Source organism: Athene noctua, chromosome 2 (genome assembly GCF_965140245.1).
Source record: "Athene noctua chromosome 2, bAthNoc1.hap1.1, whole genome shotgun sequence".
Lineage (NCBI taxonomy): Eukaryota > Metazoa > Chordata > Aves > Strigiformes > Strigidae > Athene > Athene noctua.
This window is the reverse complement of record NC_134038.1, coordinates 156,593,889-156,619,356: the sequence shown is the minus strand read 5'-3', so window position 1 is coordinate 156,619,356 and position 25,468 is coordinate 156,593,889. Positions and strand designations below refer to the sequence as shown.

Below are 25,468 nucleotides of genomic sequence, written 5' to 3'. Positions count from 1 at the left end.
ATCATGTTTTATTATACTCTTAGATTTCTTATGTGAACAGCCAGGAATATTTCTGTATGTGTATATGCAATGATTCTTGTCTGCATATATGGTTAGTCAACACAAGACTCAATCTTTCCTGAGGAAAATAAAAAATACATGCCTCCCTCTTAAAATTAATTTTCTCTAAAACCAAGCCTGAAGTAAACGGAGTAAAAAGTAGAATATCCTCAGAACTTAGGCAAGGAAATCAAGAGTGAACATTAACGTCAAAACTGAGTGACAGAAAGAAACTATATGCAAGGGGGGATACATAGTTTCTTGGAGGATATCAGGACTTCTATTTCACAATGTTTGGTCATAGAGACGAAGTAAAATGGTCATTGAAAACAAAGCAGTTTCATGTTTTAGAGGTGAAATCATGAGGTTAGAGGTCTGATATAGAAAACTTGGCATCCTGAAAATACATTGCTTCAGTCCAGCCTAGTAGTGTAGGAATCATTAAATTTGGACTAGCACACAAACATTTGGTCTAGTTACACAACTTCCTTGTGAGGTTTAATGTAAAAGAATGCTTTTAGTGCAAAATGAACTCTTCTTGAAACGGTAAAGTTATGCTCCCACACGACTGGGACTCTAAGAAAAGAGGTGGCCTTGAAGAATTGGTGGTAATCCTATGGTCTAAAGCCGCTGGATTGCCTTTGCCTTCTGTGTATATGGGCAAGACAATTGCAGTCAATGAAGGACACTAGGAAAGACAAAGAAACAGCAATGGAGCTCATCTCAGCGCAGTAGCTAGAGAGTTTTAGTCTAGGATATGGTACCCCAAAAAGCAAGCTGGTTAGTGCCACACCAGGGAGCTCTTGTAACAGGTGGGACACTCCAAGAGTGTAGAAATGAGCTGTAGGTCTGCTGACAAATACTACTTCTGCTTTAATTTCCAATTCCAAGCCAAATTAAGTGTTTTCAAGCAGACTGGACCCAAGCTTGTCTACTCTATAATTTGCCTAATGCTCACATATTTTCAGATACCATCTTAAGAGTTCACTGGAAAGTTTAGGGCTGAACACAATATTTGTGTGTGCTGTGATTCTATCCATTGTAGCTCACTGTAGTAGGAAACAGTAGCACTGGCACAAAAGCAAGGAAAGTTGCAGTGCTGTATCTGTAACAGTAGAATGCAATGTCTCTCCCATTAGTGGAAATATAAAGATAATGAACTCTCCAAATTTGCTACTGGATGCAAGAATGGTCATTCACTTAAAAACCCTGTAATGACTGTTACTTATAGAGCTTACTTTAATCTTACAAATGCAGGAACAAGATGTCCATGATTTATGGTCTGTAATTAATGCAATCATAACCCACTAGGCAGACATCCTCAAAACGAGCATTTTTCAGCCTGTTGTCTCTGAGCAGTGGTCTTCAGATCTCTTGCAGGTAGCAAAAACCGCTCTGCAGCACACCTCCAGGTATGATGTCCCCCCAGGCAAGGAAAACTAATGAAAAAACCCTCTTCTTTCCTCAATGTACAGCGTCTAAATATTGTAATAAATTGTTTTGAAAGGGGGAGGTTTGTGTGTTTGTCATCCATAGGTGCTCCAAGTGTGATTTTCAAAGTGTCTAGTGGTAGAAACTCCATCCCCTCTGCAACTGCAAAACAGCCGACACACTCTCCCAGCTTGCCAATAGCTCCAGTACCAATTTCAGTGTAGGATATGGTGATGTGGCTTTATTACACATTGCACAGGACCACCTGGGACTCTTAGAGAACTAAGCCATAAAGATAAGATGCCCTCCTTTAATCTGTATCTTTGTCATTCTAACACTCTCAAACCAGAAGAATCTTTTTAAACTTTTATTTTGCAGAGCCATGATGTATTTTCAGTAGAAGTGTGGATTCCTGTACAAAGAATTTGAGTCTTTCCTTATATAACCTTCAGGTGACTTAATAAGCTTTTGTCCACAAATCCCCCTGTTTCTAAAGCAGAGGAAAACTAGCTACGCTATGCCTATAAATATTCAATACAGTATGCAATGATTATTCCTTTGCAGTGTATATGTATGTTTAAAATCACAAGCAGGCACCAGACTTCTGTTCCCAAATCTCACAGGAGTGCCTTTGACTGCCATCCCTAAGGCTTGGGCCCATTGACACTACCACAATGGAAATAATAATATTAGTGGAACATTCTGTGACAATCCTATCTCCCCAAATTCACCCCAGACCATACATTTTTTAACTAAGGTGAAATCAGTCTCTCTGTTTGCTTTTCCTGAGTAATAAGTCATTTCTGAAAGGATTAAAAAATGATGAATGGACCTTAGATGCCTGATCGTTATACAAAGGCACCGTCTTCTCATTACAACAGACACACACAGTCTAAACTTCATTCCACTTACCCACCTACAGATTTCCACATAGGAGATCCACATTTACCATTTCTATTATTTTAAAAGGAGCTGTCATTATTTCAGATCTTTGCATATAAATGCTTTTCCTGACTAGACATCTGTGTGACTAAAATGAAAGCGTTTCCTTTCAGGTGGTTTTTGCTAGTAGGTTTTTTTCCCGCTTTCACCTTCAGTATAATTTCTGTAACCCTGTGCAGAGACCTGCGCTGTGCAGCTAAATTACTGCACCATCCAGTTCTGCTGATACCGGTAGGGCTGTGTGGGGATTATAAAGGTTCGTCTGGCTGACTACAGCACTTTCGGGGGCTGTAAAACAAAAATGCAACATGGTCTGAGCATGTATGCTGGAGTGACCATGTGGTATTTGAAAGAAACAGCAAAAAGAAAAATTCTAGTTTTAGTAACTTGCCTAGTTAGCCTAGTGAAATATGAATCAGGCAAATATTTCCAGACACCTTTCTCCTGTAGCTGGGCAGTTGAGTACTTTGGTGACAACCTACATTTACAGGTCGTTGAGCCGAAGGGATTTTAATCTGTGACCTTCACCTGAGAAAGTTACTGTTATTCAGAGCTTTATACGCATCAATATTAGCAGGAGGCTGGAGGAAAAATGCTCTGTTAGCTTCTTGCCATGCGTACAGAAGTAGGTCTAAAGAAAGCATATGGCTCGACATCAGTCCTGGGTATGGAGAATGGGACATAACTGTCACAGAGATAATTGGATTAAGTTTCATGACTGCATTCTTGAACACTGGTATTCATATTATGGATTATTCATGCCATCTATTTTAGGCGCCTCACTGTAGGTATTTAAGATACTAAGTCACTCTCCTGGTGCTCCATTTATAGCCAACAGAGGAAAACACTCTGAGCTGCCTCTAAGTTTCACTGACTTGTAGAAAAGGATTCAATTCTTAATTTAGATCCCTAAAGTTGACTATATAAATCCCTCCGGTGTGCGTATGTCACCAAATATGTCAGGATTACTATTCATCTTTGACAACTAATAACCTAATCAGACCTCAGAAGGCTCTGACTCAAAACCCATCCTCAAAAGTTTTACAGAGAAGATATTTAACAGTATTTATTTATTTTTAAGCACAACAAGGCTTATCAACACGTTACCTGATGGAAATGCATGATTATTTCTTTTGTGCTCAGCTCTGTTTCTAGACAACCATCTGAAATTTGTCCAAACTTTTCTGGGCTATGCCCAAAACACAATTTATTCAAGAGGGGTCTGGAAAAAAAGTATAACTTCAGTGAGAAGTTATTCCAGACCTGTGCAGTAACATTACAGCTGTATGATTAACCTTAAAAGAGAACCTTTGCAGTGCAGATAACTTATGTGCCCCGCTGCATTAGCAGAAAGAACAACCTGAAATTGCTGAAGGATGCAGTGTGGATATGGATGCATTTTATCAGCTCATTCTGTTTCTGCACGCATTTAATATACACACATAGGCAAAAAAAAAAAAAAAAGAAAAAAAAAAAAAGGCTTTGTCAATGTTAAACTGCAGTGGCTAAACTTCACAGTCCAAACTTTGAGAAGCAAAAGAAACTTGCAGGTAAGTCATTCCCATTAAGTCAGGCAGGCAGTAGCAAGAAAGAGAAAAGGGTGAAGACCTGATTAACAAGAATAGGAATAGTCAAAAATGGAATGGAAATTGTATCTGGACAAACCCCCAAACATTTCACTTCCAAGTCAGACTGGGGGTAACGGCACTGAAAAGCAGAAATGTTTAGTTGATCATGCTGATTTCTTAGACTGAGAGGTTAGGGATAATGAACACAAGCAATTTTTCTTGCAAGATGTTTGTACTTTTCAGTACTTTATATGTATGTGTGTCTAAGTATTTTTACAAAGTCATTTATGAACTGAGGAAATAATGATAACAACAAAAATCAGATCCCATCCACTGGATGCACCAGGACCTCTTTTTATCTACTAAATTTTTAGTATAGCCTTAACTGGAGATAAGTAATGTACCTCCACATTTTAAGATGGTGTTGTTCTATGTATGGATCTTTTCTAGTCTTCAATGGAAGAACTGATTTCTATATATTTTGATTTCCAGCTCACATAGGCAGGGAGAAAACCAGGAACTGATGCCGCGTGTAGAAGGGATGGAGAGTCTTCTTAGAAAATGGCTTTCCCATGCTACAGAGACAGGGATTGTATAAACACTGGTTTTCTAATGTGTTATGGGATTGCTGGAGTTCCCTGTGTTACCACTAAGTCCAGAAAAACAATTTAAGGTACATTATATATGGTAATTTCATACTGCTAGTTAGGAAATTGTCTCTCCGGTGATACCTGATGTCAACTGAAATACAAGAAATTTCATTTGTTGCTCAGTCTTTGTTTTAATGAAACATGCAAAACATTAAAAAAATCAAGGGGACATCTTCTCATTTAAATCTTTACTCAAGCTTCATACATGGACCTTTGCTCATGGAATTCAGGAGCAGATCCCCTGTAAAAAAGCTAGAAAGAAAAAGTGGCTTTTTCTGTCAGCTCTAGCATGGAATCCAGTGTCACCACTTCTGAGGCCAGCTTTGTATATAACACTGGAAAAGTGAAGGTATTTCAGTGTTTTGTATATCTCTGTAACAGCAGAATACTATGTCACCTCTTCCATCTTTCATTTACAGAATCAATTTAAATTTGAGTTCCTGGATTTCCCTGACAGAAGCACATGCAGGCACACAGCAAGCCTGACATGTTTTAAATGCTGAGTTTGTTAGATGGCACAGCCCATTTGGAGTAAGCCTCTCAGTACTGGCTGCATGGGACCCATGAAAACTGTACTATGGCACTGATCCACTCATGAAATGTATATGTTTCCAATCTCTGATCATCTCCTGTGATGAGTTTTTACAGTGCTGTGGTTACTCAAACTCCCTATGAAACATCAAATAATTTTCTTTGCGTCAAAAGAGTTATTAGTGGCAAATCTCATTGCTCTAAGTCAGAAATTCTCATGAAATTTTAATGCACAGAAGACAACACAGTGATAAAACTATCCACCTGAAATGTTTGCTTTGCAAAGGTATCTAATCTAATATTAATAAGTGTCAACCACATCAGCTGCACATCAGCCTAGTTTCTCTGAAGGGTCCTCTCATAATATTATGCTGCAAAATCTTACCTCTCTCAAACACTGAAGCTTCTTAAACAAATAAATCAGTAGTGACTCCCGTATCTTTGCAACCTGGCTGCAAGTGAAGACTGTCTCTAAGTCCCCCTGTATGGGTATGCTAACACTTAGAACTTGACAAGGTAATTGGAACATCACAAATATGGCTTTCATCAAGTACCTCCCAAATGCCCAGTCTGCCTTCCGTGCAGTAAGTAAACAAACTGGGTTAGTTCAAAATACGTGCCTTCTGCACCCCTCAGGTGTTTTTCAAAAGCACGACTGTCTCTTCTACAGAAAATGTTTGTTCAAACAAAAGTTTGGAGTTGTGTGGGCATGTAGCACCTTGGATAACAGGGATCTGATTATTGAGTGGGTGAGACAGAGGTTCCATGTTGGCCACCTTCTGAGGCCTTGGAGCAAAAGGGTGGTTGATGGAAATTGGCACAAAAGTGTTTTGCACTGTGTCTAGGCCAGGGGAATGTGAGCATATGTTACCTCAAGTATGGATTTTCTGTCAACAATGGCATTAAAACACGTATTGCACTCTGAAGCTAGCTTACTGTTGACCTCAAACCATCTCCAAAGGCACGTAATATGGAGCAGCTAGTGCCTTTAAAATTAGACTTCAGCTCATTGCCTATTGCCTATGTATCTTCTGGATACATAAACTTCACCACTGAAAATAACTTTTAAGTGCTCTTTCTGGGAGGAATACTCACTCTCCTATACAGAACAAAGCTATAAATTATCAACATTTAGAGTTGAGAGTGGAGGATGGGGAAGGGAGCAGTGGAGAGGAGGAAAAGAAGACAGTACAATTTACTCATTATGAAAGGCAAAGTGTATTCCACTAATACACAAAAAGAGAAAAATAATTTCCCCCCCTTTTGGGGGAAATCATATGCCAATAGAGAAATTGTTATTTGGGATAAAGGTCTTGAGGCCAACTGAAAAAGCAAATAATATGTTAACAGTTTGATACTGGCTAGATTGGTGCCTGTTTGTGTGAAGGTCTTACATATTGCATCATATTCTGCATCATTTAAAACTGTGATTTACAGAAAGACTTCTTAGGCTACAAAACCTAGGCCCTGTAGACAGTACAAAGTTAATGCTTAGTTACAGCAGAAATAGGCAAGATAGACAAAAGATGAAGAGAATTACAGCAAATTTTACAACAATGAAGAAAAGAATACACTGAACCCAGGGCAGCTGCCATGATGGAAAGAGTCCCCAGCACACTATGAGGATTGGCAATACTCAGATGCTACAGCAGGTATCATTGCTCTCCTCTACCTGGAGAAAGCTCCAGGCCACCTGTACAGGGTCTGATTTTGAAAGAAAGCACATTCTCAGACCAACTCCTAATTCTTTAGGAATGAGCATTACATTCATGGACATTGCTGAGCAAGAGATGACCTCAGGAGAGAGAAAGACAGTTCTCTAATGCATCCAGAAACTAAAGCAATATGCCACTTCCTCAGTGAACATCAAGGATGTCTTTAAAATAGCTCCATTATTATTTTACTGAGTGAAGTGCCCACAGCATAAGGGCACAGAAAGCCTTCTTTCCCTCTGTGGCCTTCACAGCTCTCCCAGAGTCCAAATTTTTGGGACAGACTCACATTAGCAGATGAGCCAGAGCACCTTGGCAGGACTGGGCATCTCCAGAGCCTCCATGATTTGAGAGGACACTCACTGCTACTGGGGAGATGCTTCAGCATGCTCTGGAAAGGTTCCCTCTGTAGGAGATGAGAGACAAATCCAAGAAGAATATATGTGCCACTTGCTAGTCATTGCTTACCAGCAAACCACACTCAGACACATCTTCTTGAACTGGAGGGAGCGTCAGAGTCAGATCAAACTGCTAACTGACAGGACAGCTCAAGCTGTCAGCTGGAAAGCCATGGCACTAACTCCAGCAGAGCACATCTCAATAGATTACAATGCATTAGAAGTATTAGAGCGCTTCAGCTTGCGTAGTTTAGAAGTTATGAGCACAAAGGGCATTTGCCTTTTAATAATGTTTTTATGAGCTGCCTGAGTGGTTTGCAAGAAGTTCAATATCCACTGCTGCATACCATTACTGCTGTATTTTCTAGAAGACTGCTTGGGAGACACAAGAAAGAAAATGACTGTGATCAAAGTGAAATTACAATACACAATTGCATTTCTGTGAACACTCTACCCAGCTAATACAAATAGACTGGAAAAAATTGATTCAACAAGATCCATCAGAAAAACAAAGCAGTGCTTCCAAAACCATATCCCTTACAGGTTATGCTTTTAAATAACTCTGTGCTTCACTTATGTGGTTTATAATGTCAGTATAAGTTTGAAAGGATCTGGAAGAGGAAAAGTTTTTGAATTCTTTCATTGGACCTCTTTGTGTGCCGATAATGTCACAAAAAAAAAGATATTTTGCTCTTTCTCAGGACTGATTTGATCATTCTGAAATATCGCAAACTAATGGACTACCTACTCTTGCAAGATAGCATTGCACATTTCCAATTGTATTTCCAAATCCTTAAACACCCACTCATTAGTATATCAAATACATTTTTAAATAAGTGCTTTGGCAGGTTAGCATTGTTTTCAGCAAACAATGTTTCCACAATGCATTTTTTGTGCTTTGCAGAAAATGTTCTTGAAAAGGTAGTGATGTTATAAATTCATCAGATTGCTGGATTTATACAGTCTGTGGCTTATGTTATCTATTTATTCTAAGAGATTGCTAAAAATATTCACATCCCCTCTTGCTTGACCATTCATTGCTCCAGAAGTGGAGAAAGGCACTGATCTGAATGAAGCTTTTCCCACAGAGTTACATTTTTGGTGTGAATTATAAATAAATATGAAAGTTCATACTCATTCACTATTTCAGAAGACATTCCAATTTTAGAACTTTTCTAGGATGCTGACTGAGAGGATGTGGAAAAGGCACAAGTACATTGATTTTAGCTTTTAAATGAGAGTTGTTGTTTACACTCTTTACACTCATCAATATCACTGAATTACGTGCAGGGAAAATCCAAATGTATGTTTTTTCACCTCAAAGATACCCAGATCTTTTTGGCCAGGAAAAGAAGACAGACATTTCAAAAAACAAATATCCTTTATGGTTTTAGCATGTTGTGGTTTTAGTTTTGGGCTGGGACTGCAGCTTTTACCCAGCTGCCGGATGGCTTACCGCTTAAACCAAAAATCACACGACATTGGTGGAAACTTTGACTCCATTTTAGCAAAACTCTGTGCAGGTCTTAAGGGGTCTGTGTGCCCTCATATTGAACTGTTTTGGACCCCAAGGAAGGATTGTGCACATCCAGCTCTGTCAGAGTGGTCTGACTTGGCCACATCAACAAACAGGTGATACCACAGCCTACAGACATGGTGTCGTGGGTGGCATAGATACACTCTTTATTTCTATTAGTAATGTGCTTTGGGAAAACTGAGCAGCAGTATCTCTAAGTCTGGGTGGCAAAACATTGGTCCTATTTAATATATCTTTACATAAATTACTTTCTTCAAAGCAACCCATTTTTTGGACAAGGTAGATTGCAAGAAGAGCAGTTGGGTTTATATTCCTATCACGCTTGGCACACACTGTGCGGCACAGGGAAACGTGAGGGGCAAGAGGTGAATTCTGGCTTTTCTTCGGGGCCCCAGAGCAAAAGCAGACATTAGGATGGCTGGTATTTTGATAACCTTTCCTGTGTCCCAGTAGTAGCCCTGCATATGCTTTGTAGATACACTCAGCAGCCAACAGACTGAACTATGTATTTTTTACATTGGCAGCAGACGGCTTTTGCAGTGTCAATTTATGCCGGTTTATAGGAAGGCTTAATTCTTGTTTTGACAGCTACAGAATTGTTCTGTGGTCCTGAAGGACTGATTATGGTTTTCCTACCTTCAGCCTGTTTCAGGCATGCAAATCCTAATGACAGTTGTGCTATGTTTGTTTTTGTTTTTAATAAAAGGTGCTTGGCAGCCAAGCTGCATAACCCTTTGGGTCCAACATTTCAGCATTAAGAGGGGAAGCGGATTTCTTCCTGAATTGCTTGGAAAATATGTTGCCTCTAAATTATATGGATTTGAAAGTAAAGGCAGGATTGTCATCTGACAGAGGGGACACTTATTTTACATTTAATCTATGTGAGAGTTTGTCTTCTGTTGATGAATGGAGGTAGGTGCTGAGTTTTCTGCCTGGCTTCTTTGTATGCTGGCAGTAAACATTGAGAGAGAGAGGATTGCATGAGCACGGTGCTGCCAGCAGTATGGCCATAATGACTATGCTTTACTCGGAATCATCACTTAGGATCTCATTAGCTCCTGTTAAAAGACATGACTAAACTTTTGACATTAGATGTACAAATACATCATTAACACCTTTTAGTCCATCATTTGTACTGCAGCATTTCTAATTGCAATTGAATGGAAATAATGCTGGAAATAAACTTGGCATACACTAAAAAGCACTGAAACAAAAAGTTACATTAAGAACGTAGGGTTTTTTTCTATTTCCTTCTTGTATACTAAAGCAGTGTTATTTATTTATTATTCTGTTAGACTGTCTTTGTGCCACCATCAACTTTTCTTTTTCCCATCATTCCAAAGGGTTGTATCATAGTATTTTTATGTGACACTTCCTCACCTGCCAATCAGTATGATTCACATTCATGTATTTTACAGGTTTTCTGCGGAGAGTGACTTCCTTTAACTCCATTGCCTAGCTGGTTATCAAATGCTTACGAAGGTTTAACAGGATTTATGGAATTCAGGTCAAAGATATCACATATGATGCTACAGAGACTTAGTTATTCTAATAAGACTACTACTTAGAAGTCCATTTTGGACAAGTTCAGCCCAGTTATCAAACTGAGATCCAGATCATATATAATGAAATTTTCAGTCTGTTCTGTCATTACTGTATGCTTAATGGAAAACAGCTCAGTGTACATTTTCATGTGCTACCTTTTCCACATTATGATTTTACAAGGCAATTCTTCAATGAATCTTACCAGAATGTTTTTGTTCATGCTATCAGCTAACACCAGGGGAGACAAAGCAGGTACAAAAATGGGAATGAACATTTTTCTACTGTTCTGTAATTGCAAGCCTAAGGTTGGACAAAAATTGAGCTGCAGCATGCAATATCACTGCTCGAGCATCATGGGAATCTGATTTACAGTTTGCCGTGAGGGAGGAAAGAAGGCTTTATTCTTACCATTCCTACTTAGACTAAAGTATCTACATCAATGATATCTGAGCCTACTCAGACAGGATTGTAAGAAGTGCAAGTATTCAGTGATATTAATCACTAGAATGTCTGAATTACACCAACAGAAAATATTCCCTGGGTAGTCCACATTTTTTGGATGAGAATAATCATGCAGCTGCTGTTGTGACCAAGATATGAAGATACAGTCTTTAAAATACTTGAGGTAAAGAATTTCCAAAAGGATCGGTGAGGGGGATTCAGAGGAAGTAACGAAAGAAACTATCTACAAGATGTTGGGGAAGGACAGAATTAAAATTGATTTAGAAGACAGAATTAAAATGGTATCTTACAAAGTATATGTCTTCTCAAAAATGCTACAAGTACAGGCACCTTGATTACACTTGAAATAAACGAAGAGGCAATGAATTACAGTGTGATTTCTATGTCCTTTGAGGAGGAACGTCTTTGCTTTCCAGTGCGTAAGACAAGCTGATCCTTAGGAGCTTTCCTTCTGCATTTATTCTGAGGCCAGCCTCCCCTATGCAGGATTTTTCCCCCTGCTGCTTTTGTTCTTACTACCTGTTCTGCTTTGCCCAAAGGAGGAAAGGGGAGTTAAATTAATGAGTTGAATCTGAAATATATCTTCCCAACAGCTAAATAATAGTGATGGAGCACTTGTTCTTGCTTAACTTTGACTTACATATTCAGGCATGCATAAATCATGTTTGTTTACCTAGAGAAGCTTGTTTCCTTTTTCAAAACCTGCAGCCACAGGACTCAACAAAACAAGAATCTTAACTATGGATTTTTCAGGTTGGCTGTTACGTTTTGTAAACAGCTGCTGAAACTCTTTGTCCACTCTTCAAATCCCAGTGTGAAACTATATTCCACTGATTCTATACCATCCGTTCAAAAATTCTCTCTTTATACAGAACTTCCTGCTGAGCAACTGCACAGAACAAAATAATATTTGATCTAGTAGCCCATGGTCTCATCTACATGTAAGTTACACAAGATGGTAAGTGGGAACTTTGTCCTAACATTCAATATTATCATCAACTTCATCTGCCCTCACACATTCTCTCCAAGGGGAACTGCCAATTCCAAACCACAGGATCAGCAGAGGTCTGAAGAAGGGGCATTTGAATGGAAATCATTTGCCTCACCCAGTGTAACAAAATTTCCTGTCACTTCCTATGAGCCTGAAGGAGAAAAAAAGCATCACTTCTGCCGCTGAAAAAAATCTCCACAGCTTTAACAGGGGAACAGAACCCTTTTTGATTGGTTCATGATACATTCTGATTTTACAAAACACTTCTCCAGTCAGTTCTTCACCTTTACAGGGGGAACCAGTTTCTCTGAATGACTGAAACCACTGCTGATGTGGATGACCTGGTATTATAAGCCAAATCCTCCTTCTTGCTCACCCTCCGCTGCATTTGATGTGTAGCTGCTGTTCCAATTCTCCTGCCCTGTTTAGTCAGGTGCTGCTCCTCCTGCAGCACTGCCAATTTGAGTCTTGCCCCTCCAGCTGTATCCCCACAGCAAGGGTGGGGTGGGAAGGAATGGCAGGAAGAGATTTATTAATAAAGGTAAATTAAACTAAACCTTAATGCCCTACAAGTGGGAGGGCATGCTGAATTTTAATTCTTAGGGACCTACTCTCCAGCTCTCTTGTAAATGCTGTTTCTTAAGAGGATAACATTGTGCAGTTCGTGCTTTTCTCAACCCTCCATCTTTTAACATGGATGAGCTCTGGAGTGAGGCTGGACCCTCACTGCATCCACCCTTTACAACATCTAGCCTAACAAGGCCTGCCTCACCTTAGGAGGAGGGAAACTTCACAGCAAAAATGTAAGAAATGCATTAAATAAACAAAATGCTCATCTAGTGCAACAAAATTTCCTGTCACTTCCTATGAGCCAGAAAAAGAAAAAAAGCATCACTTCTGCCACTGAAAAAAATCTGCACAGTCTTAACAGGGGAACAGAACAGGCTTCCTCCAGAAAATTTTCAAGTGGGTTTTTGTGGGAGACATCAGCCTGTCAGCCCTACACAGCCTCTGAGAAGCAGCAAGGCTTTGATGAGAAACAGGCCTTGGGAGAAAGATAAGAAACTCCTGAGTTGTGCCAAGCTGGCAGGGAAAAACAACGGACAGCTGCAACACTGAACTGTGGAGAAGTCCTGAACTGTGAGAAGTTACCGCCGCGTGAACAGGAAGGTGATTGTTCTGCACTGCGTGTGTTAGAGGGGTCTGATGCTGATAGGAGAAAAGGTTGATAGCTGTCTAATTGCTCATTTGCTAATTATGAAGTAAGAGCTTTAACCATAGCATAAATATGAACTATTGTAATAATAAAGGGTCTTTCCTTCTGCACTTCAATGCAGAGTCCGTGCCTCAGTTGCCACAGGTTTTGTTTCACCCATTGCATTCTGTGTTCTGCTCCAGGCTGCCAGGCCCAAAGGAGAAAACACACAAGAGCAGCGTAGTACACATCACTCTTTCATGCAGCAAACGTGCTGCCTCACCCGTTCTTCAGCACAAGCACCGCAGCAGAACAAAGCGCTCATGGGCGTGCTTGCTGATTCCCCACAAAAGCTTAGCGCATCCCCAATTTTGTCTCACACTTTTCCCCCCTTTGCCAGGGATTCTCCAAGCAGAGAGCTGGGATGCTTGCACCATATAAGCACAACTACCTCTGCTTCACATCAACCCTTCTAAAAGAGTTAAACTCAGGGTGGACAGGTTCATGGCAGCCCCTGGGGGTGCCAGCCATTCCCCCCATTGGCCCCATCTCCAATATCAAGTGGAGATGCTGTGCTATGTTGGAGCAAGGGACTGCAAACAAACTACCACAAACAGACTAATGCACCTGGAGGGACTGTAAAGAGGACAAACAGGCTATCAAAGGGTAAAAGCGTGAGGGCAGCTCTCACCCCTGGGCCCTTGCACCCAGCCATGCCCCACATGCAACCCCTTGCAGCAGCATGGCTGCACAGAGAGGCACTGCACCAGGATCCTGGGAGCTCAGTGCTTTCAGAGCTAAAATGTAGTAATTTTAAAAGGTATGTTCTAGGTATCTTGCAAGTATCTTGTCTCACACATGCCCAGATCAGGTACATAACCTATTTCACCGTCAATTGCTGAATGAGAGCAGAGGGCTGGATATATTTTCTATCTAACATGGTCACAAAATTATTTCTAGTGCAGTGAATACTTGCAAAGCCATGTATGTTTTTTTCAGTGGAAAGCGCAGACTAAGGGAAGAATGGGAATAAGATTGTAATGAAATGAGCTGCAAGGGTGTCTGCAGGAGGTAGGTCAGCTTCTCCTGCTCTCTCTACCCTGTGTCTGTCCTCAAGCCAACCTCACACTTCAGGAGCCCTAAGTACACTTAAATTTAAATTGCTTGCACCCCCAGGTCTGTAACGAGGCAAGTTCACAGCACTGAGTCTTAGCTGACAGCACATCAAGCATGATATGATACAGAGAAGCAGTGGCAGAGCAGCGATGGCTGCTGCATCACTTCAAAAATCACAGACAGGACCTTATTGTTGTAATAAGGCAGTGATGTAATTTTTGGTTTTAAGGGTCTATCACTCCATTGCAGACAGGTGTTAGTAATCTGCTGCCTCTGATGCTTCCAGGAGTTCGAGGAGCGGTAGGTGACAGGAATGCACATGGTGAGGTCCAAAAAAAATGAGCCATGTGAAATGCTCAGCCCTGACGAGGATCTCACACCCCCTGTCTTGCCTTACAAAATGTTGCTGCTGCTGCTGTGTCTTGTGTAGCTTGGTGCTGTCAACAAAGCGGAACAAAACATGCCTTGTTAAAATGGAATCACTCTGTAAATGACATGAAAAGAGGGATGAAATTTCAGTAAGAGGCACAGCTTCACCAAAAAGTCATGGATCACCACATCCAACTTAATAGGACTGTTCTCATCAGGGGAAAAAATGATCAAACTGCAGCTGAGATGATGTGTGGAGCTTTTTAACCAACTGCAGCTTACCAGCAAGCTGCTCTCCACTTCTGACAGAAAAGATTTTCAGCATCTTTAGGGTAAGTGTCTTAAGGGAAGAGTGGTGTCAGTACTAATAATCAAATGATAGAGATATTTTCTTGCAGACCTTCTAGCACAGATTTTTGCTTTAACCTCCTTAGTTGTAACGAAAGAAATATCCTGAAGTCTACACAGCATACATCCCTTCGGCAATCCCATCAAGTCAATGAATTTCTATGAACAGATTAACTGGGACAGTTGTAACCTCTCTCTATTCCCATGCCAGATCACTAATTACCTCCATTTGTTTTCTATAATGGACTTCTACCTCAGCGGAGGATTTTTTGCCACAAAAATTTGTCTCACTCTCAGCAACAGCAAACCTGTATTCAGATTTCTCCCTCCAAGGACAGTGTTTCCTTTTTCACATTTTTGTGCTTGCTGGTCATACAAGGGCATTGCCCACCACCCAGATTGCTGCAGTCACGTCCTGAACTGAGTAGTTCCTCTACTCAAATGCATAGAGGCAATGCCTGCACTCAGTCATGCCCATAAAAAAATCCAGAAGGATTTTACTGAGCATGACAGAGTCTTGGGTAAAATTGGTCTTTAGGGCCCAAGAGTTTCACAGGTTGTTTCAGTACCTGCCGTATTTCCCAGCCATAGATGCTCTAGCACTATATTCAGCATATTTCAGTCTCCTCTAGGAACAAACTCAGACATTTTTTTGGTCTTTTTGATAAATGCTGTTTAAAAATGCTGCATTTTGAAATGCTGACAGGTTTGTAAAGGCAGATACTAGCTCTGCCTTTGAAGACTGGCTGTGGCCATGGTAGCTACAGGGAGGAAGCAGCTGAAGGCTCTTAGACCTGCCCAGTTCATGCAGCTCCAAGTTGTGCAAACCCCAACAGGCCATTTTCCCTCCCTCTGCACTCCAGGCAAAGCCATCTTTCCTCCCTACCTCCCTCTACTTGTCCCTATTATTGAAGTCTCATGGAGGTGTTTTTTTTAAATTAGTTTATAGAAACTCCACCTCCCCTCAAGAGCAAACTGCTACCATTCCCATCATACTAGTGCCATGTCCTCTCCTCAACAAGGAATCAGGTTTTTTGCATTATTTCTGAATATACATTTGGCTTATGTTAAAAGTCACAAACTATCACTTGCTGGTATTTTTATTTTCCATCAAAAGAGAATATATGTCATTAATTGATTTTCTGCCTATTTTTCTGAGAAATTAAATGAGCCTGTAACCACACAGTTGCCTAGCAATGTAGACGCACAACCACAGCATACACACCACTTAAAAAAAAAAAAAAAAAGAGTATTAAAAAAGCAGCGGCAATGACAAGCTCGCACACAGTTAGGAGTGAAGGTTGATTGTCACTGTTTTCAGGAATGAGCTTGGTGCTATTTGGCCCAGGAGCATTCATCAGTGAAAGAACACATCTAATATGCAAGCCACCAGCTTAGTAAGAAGCAGTGAGGATACCAGCATTAATGAGAACACAGTGGTTTAGAGCAATATATAAACCATGTTGGTTTCTATACCTGACATTTACCGCTTAGGATGTGAATGATGTAATCCAGTGACATGCATTGAGGTGTAAGCTTGCCAAAAGCAACCAGAGAATGTGTGATCTGCTGAGATCATATCGCTCAAATTGGCTGACTTCTAAACACTAACCTCTACTACAGCAATTCAAATTACATGACGAACGAGGATTTCAGATACTGTGATCGTGGCTGTAATTGCATCTGAGATGATACGTGGGTGAGGAGAATTCATCTACCAGTGACTAAAGCTCTGCTGGTAATTCATGATCTGTGTATCAGATTTATAGCGCTGACACAGTGGGGCTTTGCGTGAAAGGTGGCTTGTAGGCTAAAGCAATGTTGTGAAGATGTGGAAAACATGAAGTCTAATTGTTGCAGCTGTGATGAGCAGTAAGATAACAGAATAATGAGCAGCACATTCATTGCCTAAATCACAAAAAGGTTTGTACCAGGTACTTGTGGCACTGGAGGTGGGAGGACACAAAGCAAGAAATGACCAGATGGGACATTCAGGGCAAGAAGCGCTGCTAATTGGTGGAGCTTGCATGTATGCTTAGCACAGGGGTTAACCAGCTAGCTGACTGGAGAGTGAATAACAGATGCATAACAGAAAACCGTGCACAAAAGCGACAGATTGGAGTATATACAGCTGGGAGCAGTAGCACAAATTCTTTGTCACAATTGTAGGTTTGCTGCATATTTTCCTGCATGCTGTCTGATCACTGCATGAAACGCATTATTTACTTGGCAGCCCTATGTAAATTAACCTGTGTCTGCATTACAAATTCTCTAAAGGTGTGCGGTTGGGTCAGACTGAGACAGTCTGGTCCTTTGAAGAGATGGGATAAGAAACCGCCTCTGTAACAGTCAGTAGGAGAGCAAAAGAGTGAGAAAAGTTGGTCTGGTATTTGGTAGACCGAAAAGACAAGCCAGATATCTGGAACCTGCAGAGGGCATGAGGAGCTTGTGTGGGAGAATGTTTCTATAGTTAGAGGGTATTGAGAAATCTGGCTAATTTGACACACACAGAGCTGACTGCGCCTGCTTGGGCACGCACACGTGTGTTGTGCTCAGGGGCACATGGTCGAAGGAGTGTGTGCTGAACCCTTCGCAGTGATTCAGACACTCAGCACGAAGAGCTCTTAAAAATGTACCTCTGGGGGAGAGGAGCTGAGGCTGCCAGCACAAAGAAGCTGTGAAGTTTAAACCTTGCTTAAAAGCCTTCCCAGACACCAGAAAAACCTCACTCAAAGGCTTTCAAGGGAAAGACAGTTTTGAGTTGTCTTTAAAGCTCCCGAAGCACTTAAGGCTATAGCTATATTGGTAGGTAATGCTGTGCAGCAGGAACAGATCTGTAGCATGACAAAGATGGAGCTGATATTTCACACTGTGCATTTACGGGGAGGGGTCTGCTCCAGCTGAGTAAAACCCCCATTGTCCCTCAGCTTGAGCACTGGCTAGCAGATACATGTGTGGGGTGCATGAGGGGCACCTCTGGAGAGCCCCTTCTCGTCGAGCATCAGCTGAAGAGAAGGCTCGTTCCCCTGTGGATTCTCCATCACATGAGCCAGTGAAGTGGGGGCCATGCACAGGTTAAAAAACACACTCCTGATGCAAATGAAAAAGCTGACATGGGCATACACTGAAAGTGTGCTTCTGGGCCTGCCCAATTTGCTTCCATCCAGCAGGCAGTTCCACAACCAGTGTCCTGCAGACCACCAGGACACTGACCCATCTCTCACCTCACCTGCAGGATGCACCTGCATAACACTCTCTTAATGCATTGGAAAAGAATGGCAAAATGGTGGTGAGGAGAGGAGACAGCTGAGGTGACCTCCCTTTCCTCTAGAGAGCACAGAGATGGGTAGGAGGGAGGGCAGTCCCTGTGCCCTCCTCCTCCGGAGGGAAGCTGACCCCCCATTTACCACCTGCTTGGCAGATGCTCAGACCATCAAGAGCTGGAGGATACCCTGCGGTGGAGCTCTATTGGCATGTATTACTTTGAACCTATGAATATTTCATCACTGGAGAGAGAGAGAATATGAATCAATAATTCAGGAGTAAGGAAAGGGGAAGGGTTGGGTTTGAACCACTGCTGGAAGATGTGTTTCACTTTTTGAAACACTTAAACCCTGCTTTGTCTTCAAAGACCACCTTAACTATATACAACTACAATCTTTTCAGTAAAGTCTTAATGCCACTATACTCTTCAAAGAAACACCTGTCCCTTGCCCCATCACCTTTATCAATGAGCAACATTTAACATAAGGTTTCAAATCATGATTTTCTGCTGCCCTGAGTGGGTATGAGAGCAGAAATTGCAGAAGTGTTGGTTGGAGGGGCCTTCTGGAGGTCATCTCTGATCCAGCACCCCTCTGGAAGCAGGGGAAGAGAGAAGAGATAGAAAGTGGGACTGGGAAACAGCAGCAGAGGAAAGAGCAAATCAGAATTAATTGAACAATAAGGTCATAAGGAGGGAGGCAGTGTAGTCACACGCAACAACAATGATATTTCTGCTCTAATTTAATTTTGAACTGAGCCTTGAAGAAAAAGAGGAGATAAAGGATTGAAGAAAAAGAGGAAATAAAGGGTTACTGATACAGAAAAAACAATCCTAGTTTTCCATTGAAGCAAGACAAGTTGCTTCTTCTAAAACATTAAGCTGAGATCTCAGTTTCCAGCTAGAAGTATCTGGAATTTCTGCAATTTCAAAGAAAATAGAAGAAACTAATTTTGCCAAACCCATACCCGTTTGCTTGGGAGTACTGGTTCCAACTGTTTGCTGCTCAAAAAACTTTATTTTGAAATTGTTGAAACATCTTGTTTCCAAAAGCCTACATTTCAAACCAGAATCTTCTGTTATGGAGGTTAGGATGTTATCACAGTAAACTTCAGTTATCACAGTAAAATTCAGAGATGGTTTTCAAATGTGTATAATGGTAGGATCAAAATGAAACATTTTACCTCACCACTCTAAATTTTTAAAATATGGGTTGAAGCTATTTCCTTGTATTACTTGATTTTGTCCTGACAAATCACACAAAATGTTTTCCCAACCTGCTCTCTCCCTTTGTGGTAATCTGTCCAAGAGGAGCAACATGCTGTGTTACTTGAAGCAACAGAACACTGGATTGACACACATTTTCTTCCACGGACAGCAGTTAAGACATTTATCCTGGCCTACAGGGAGAGAACTTTTTTATTATCTTGGCTTTAAAGACAAAACTTAGTATCACCCATATGTACAACAGCACTACCAGCTTATACAATTCCTTTGTAAAACTTACATCGCTGTGAGCACTCATTTGTTCAATAAGAAGCAGAACAAAGGCTGGAAAATCTCCTTAGATTCCCTCACAAAAAAAAAAAAAAAAAAGATGGCCTGAGGTGTATTTATTTTGGTGAATGCAAAAGTACTGGCATAAGCAGGTTAACTTTAAGCTGACAGGGCAGGGTTAGCCATTAAATAATTAAGCTTGCCTATAAAATCCTGACAGAATTTCCACTCTCTTCAGTAGCATTTGGATATCACCCCAGGTGCTTTTGCAGGAGACATATTTCTTTTTATAGTTAAATAAAAGTCAAAGAAAAAAAGACATTAAGTAGTTCAATATTTGGCACAGCTGGGATCAAGCTGACGCACTTAAAGACTAACCTACAGTTTCTCCAATGTTCTATTTTATCCACACCTCATGTAAAACCTGGGGGCCCTTAGCAGGTAGCATTGAGCCTGGCACCTCAGGATCAGGCCCACCAGGCAGTCACCTCCACATCTCTCATAATAGACAAGACTGAAACCTTTAAGTGTATGTGGGATTAACACTCATAGGTGTTTTTTTATTCAGCTCTACTCACAAAAAGCAAATTGTTATTTGAGGAGGAATTGATCTCAGTTAATTTTAGGCATCTTTGGTATACATTCAGGTATAGACCAGGACTTGCATCCACCCTAGGGATGATGTGACCATCTCAGCTGGTCACCTCACATCCTTTTATAGGCAACGAAGAGAAAAAGTCAGTTTAAGGGTGCAGCTCATCTGTCCTGTTTGCAATGCCAGCCAGGCTGAACCTCAGCCCAGAGAACAGAGGCAAGTCATGCTCACGAGGAACCAGCTGCGGGCTCCAATGTTTATAGGAATCATGTCCTGTCTGTCTGAATGGACTGGCATTAAATAAAGAGAACAAGAAAATAAATACACAAAACTTCAAGTGTTTTCTGAGGCTTTCCGAGCTCCTCTAGCATCTTGGGCTGACCTGTCATGGCGTGGCTGCCCTCAAGACTAAGGGAGCTGGTACATCCCAAGGGTCATACCTGCCCCTGTGGCTTGCCTGCAGTCATGTGTTTGCTTCTTTTAATACTTCTTCAATTAATTTTCTTTTCAGATTCGTTCACGGGACTCATAAACATAATGACTGACATCATTTGGCGCTACACTGGAGATTTCATGGCTCCTGATATTGTTTGCAGAGTTGTTCGTTACTTCCAGGTATAGAAATCTTGTCCACCCCTATATGCCCAAGCTCATGTGGCTTTGTGTCCCCCAGCAATAAACCCTAACAAAAATGCTGTATAGACATTTTTCTAGCATCAGAAGTGCTAAACGCTGGGTGTTCAATTAAAGCTGAAACACTTTTAATTAAAACATATTAAATCTTTTAAATTTTGTGGACAAGATAAAGGAAAAAGACTGGGTTTTAATAAAAATTTCAAATATTCCCAGTTCAGTGTTCTCACTGACATTATTTTCTGCAATAAATGTGTCTCAACTGCTGTCTCATATACCTCTGCCCCAGGTGGTCCTTCTATACGCCTCAACTTACGTCCTCGTGTCACTAAGCATAGACCGGTATCATGCCATAGTTTACCCAATGAAGTTCTTGCAAGGAGGTAGGAGAATTTCTGTACCTTTCTACTGCTATGGATATTATTGGATAGTTTTTTAGTTTCAAAATTCTTAACCTTGTTGCCATGAATTATTCATTCCCACTATAGCAACCTTTGGACTCAGTTACAGTTTTCCAAATGGCAAAGGAGCTGTGGTTTCAAGATTTATTTAAGCTGCACTTAGCCCTCAGCAGTTCTTATAAGCATTGTGTTAACAAAGAATGAAATGACATTTAAAAAAGTATAGAGGTTTTCATTATTTTCTAGCATTTTGAGAAGGTTATTATGGGCAAAAGCTATCCCTCGTACAACTACACTGACTCTAGGAGCTGCAACAGCTATATTGTCTATTTATTCACTCACATTAAAAAATAACTTGAATGTAGTACTGAGATTTCATACAATAGTTGTATAAGAGAATTTCAAAAGCTGTAGCATACAAGTTTGGATATCTATAGTTTCTTATAACTTCATCTATTTGTTATTTTTACAGTACTCAAATGTATTCTGACTGCTTCGCAGTACAATTTAAAGAACATGATTTCTTTCCTACAGAACCAAAGTGGGATGCTAAGAATGTTACACTAAGTGAATAAACAGAACTAGCAGGTGGAAAGGAAGGGAAACAGTTACAAGAACCATGAGGTCTGGAAGACACACTTTAATCTGATGCAAATATCATTCTTGTTTTGGGGTAATGATGGCTTTTGCCAGGCTGCTCTATTCAGGGGATCAGATTAATGGTCCTTTCTGGCCTTAAAAATCTATGAATCAGTCACAGCCCAGGCAGTGGTGCAGCTTTGGAAGATGTTAAGTTCTGAAAACTTCAAATACTTGTGTGAAGTTTAGCCTCATATTCCCCAGCGTGCAGACCAACTTTTTCAGAATGGGGAGATTGATATCAAGGCTTTCTCAGTGGGCTCTGGGAGGCACGGTGCGCTCTGCAGCTCCTGCTGACCTTGTGCTGGGATGGGGAGGGCTCATAAAACTGCCAGCTGAGCAGGGCAAGCTGTGAGACAGACCCACTGACATTTCTCCTTCATCCGTGGTACAGGAAAAGCAGCACTTGTTAAATTACCACCTGGGCTTAGTAAAGAATTTGGTGGTTAATCTTTGCAAAGCACTTTGAAGTTGAAAAAAAACCCCACCAAATCACCTTAAATCTTTATAAAAGCCTTTTTTTTTTTTTTTTTTTAACTCGGTCCCATTTCCTATTCCTATACTACAAAGCTTTTTCTTTTCTTTTTAATACTGGAGAAGAGCAAACATTACACCCAGTTGAGGGGCAGCTGGCTGCAGCTCTAGGAGGTGAAAAAGCCACAGCAGAGGTAACACTGAAAAAGTCCACCTGTCTTTGGCAAGGGCTGGCCACACACTGATGGACAAGCAAAGACCATGTTCAAAGGGAAAAAGGAGGCCACTGTAAATCCAAAAGAAGGATCTAGAGACTTCCTGGAATACACATAACTATTCACCTTTTGCACCCAACTATTCCTAGCACAGGTGTCACAGGGAGCGGGCTTTTAAAATGCCCTCTTAGCCATTCTGCAGACAGAGAACAAAGAGATTTACAAAACTTTGTCATTGGTCATGACACAGAAACTTTAAAAACAGTTCTCAGTAAACCTGTGGCAAATTTCTTTCCAAAATGAAACACTCATCCCCCAAAATCCTTCAATCAAGAAACAAAAGAATTGTTTCTCCTTACCAATTTTAAAAATTATGTTTCCTTGTAGCCTTGAAATACCATTTTGGAAAAAAAAAAAAAAAAAAAAAGAAGAACCCAAAACGTTTTGCTTTGAAAAAGTCAATTTTTTTTTTTTTTTTTTAATTGTGGTTTATTTACTAGCCTCAGGTCCTGGTAAAAAGCATTTGCAATGGGCTGTACTTTGTATGGATTCCAAAAAAACAAACTTCACCAGTTAAATATTTTATACTTATTTTGCAAATACATAAATGACCACAGAAAGTTCAGGATGTGGAAGAATGATACACTTTAATTCTAATGCTTATACTGTATGAGGTATCTAATTCAATAACCTAAAGGGTCATTAAAAAAATAGTAAAATAAAGATTGAGAAGTTATAGCAGAAGACATTTTATTAATATTTCACCATGCTGAAAAGGTATATGCAAACAGTATACAAACTAACCAACAGGTGACAACAGAGCTGCTTAAGGAAAAGACAAAACCCAAATAGTTTCAAACTGTCCCTTGCATGGCTTTGGGCTGAAAATGATGCTAAAGTCCATCAGATCAATGAGATTCTGGAATCGCTCACTCTCTCTGGATTTAAAACCTAATTTTTAAATGGTGCTCACTTTATAGAAGAATTGCATAACATTGCCGTTCATGGTAGTGGGGAGCAAAACTCCTCCCAGGAGACACCTCCCTGCCGCATGTGGCTGGGAGCAGGCAGATGTGCCCAAAACCACTGCTGCAGAGCATGGATGGCGGGAGCGAAGCAAAGGGGACAGTGACATGAAAACATCCTTTAGGAGAATCAATGCCAGAGCTCAGGACTGAGATTCCCACTCCAACCATGGGTGTTAGCTTTGACCACCCCAGTATGAAAAACCTTCCACTTAAAGAGCAATATTGTTTTTAAAGGAAATTACTGAGACTGGCTGGATAGAATATCATAATTCTAAAGCTGTTATTTGATTCCATTTATAATTGTAGTTCTAGTTATATGATTTGCTGGCATTTAGAGCATATTAGAACATTGGCAAAAAAACCCCTTAAAAAACCCTGCTGGTGAAGCAGCCAATTAACATTAGTCTGATAAAACAAAAATCTACTTACCTAGATGCTATCAGTGACCTGTAAACCCCTTTAGACTAGCAAGGCCATATTCTACCAAACATGAGGGAAATTTAAAAACACGAATAAATGAACATTGCAGGTAATGTTTTATAAAACACAAAGATAAAACACCACTCTTGACCAACCCAAATTGCTCACTTCTCAAATTACAGGTGTCACTACACAGTGCAAAAAATATATTATCCAAGTATGAACTTTTCCCCTTAAAAATAGACGAGGGGGCCCCACTGAGGCTTTTATGTATGTAGTTTAAGTAGCTAGCTCACAGCTGAAAAGCCCTTTCTGTCAGGAAATATTTTGTGAAGCTTACTCTTGATATTCCTTTTGCTAAGTTTATTCTGTTACGCTTTGGGAAACTCTGCAGTTCTCCTTTCCCTATGCAATATTTATAGACTTAATCTAACCCTCTCACTTACGTAGATGTCATCAGAGTTCCCTTAAGCCCTAGATTAGCAAGACTGTATTTTGCTGAACGTGGGTAGCATTTAAAAATGAGCAGGGTAAGTGAATATTTGCAACTGATGTTTTATAAAGCATAAAATTACTTTTTGAATATTTCTCCCACATGTTTTCATATTGCTCTTTGAGCTTCAAGGAGGGAAGAAGTTTTTCTTGATATGCATAATTTAAAGCGATTTTCTATTTCACACACAACCTCGGGTATTTTGTAGGACAATAAAGTATTTCAACACCAAAGCTTCCCAGATCAAAAAATCTGTCCCCATCTGTTCCTCTCACAATCTGACTCAGGAGGAATAACTGCTGCTGAGGATCACTGGTACTCCACAGATCAGCCCTTTTCCCCCACATTTTTCATCTAGAGCTGCCTGGATTTTAGCCAGAAGATGGAGATTATTTGTGAAAACAAAAGCCTTGGGAGTGTTTGCTCCAATCCACTGAATTTTACAAAGTCCCATAGATGCCACCTGACATCATTTAGTTTCCCACCAGTTTACCCCACTTGGCAGTGAAGGAAGCCAGAAGACAAGAGGAAGCAGTAGCCCAAACCTGCCAAGTGTTTTGGAATCCTTCAGCTCCTGTTCTTCACTGTGAGGTCCAGCAGGATCTCCTTGACGATGTGGCAGATAAAATGGGGCTGAGCACTTGAGCATCGCCTTCTGCCATTTATCAATCCATTCTTGGCATGGGTTGAGCATATGCCCATCAACAGGAGCTGGGTTTGGTCTCCACCATGATGCAAGGAACTGCAGGAGATGCCCAGGCTCTGCAGAACCGTGTTTCTTTGGGGCAGTAAAGTTGCAGATAGAGTTAAAGGCAGCTGGTTGTGCAGTTTTGTTCTGTTAGTGAACTGAGGCATTTTCTCTTTCCTGATAGGAAATGTTTTGTGAGCTTTCTCACTTCAAGGTGCGTCAACATGTTTATTTTCTATTCCAAGGAGGACATTTCCCTCACCAGTCCAGCCAGTTTGCTCCAACATAG

At 40.7% G+C, this 25,468-nt stretch overlaps 1 protein-coding gene across 1 annotated transcript in view; it reads left to right on the top strand.

Annotated features, from left to right (window-relative positions):
• Positions 1–25,468, top strand: part of NPSR1 (neuropeptide S receptor 1) — a 62,488-nt gene that overhangs the window by 22,910 nt on the left and 14,110 nt on the right. The window contains exons 3-4 of the mRNA XM_074897515.1: positions 20,700–20,803; positions 21,111–21,204. Coding sequence (XP_074753616.1) covers positions 20,700–20,803; positions 21,111–21,204 — 198 coding nt within the window. The remainder of the gene's footprint in view (positions 1–20,699; positions 20,804–21,110; positions 21,205–25,468) is intronic.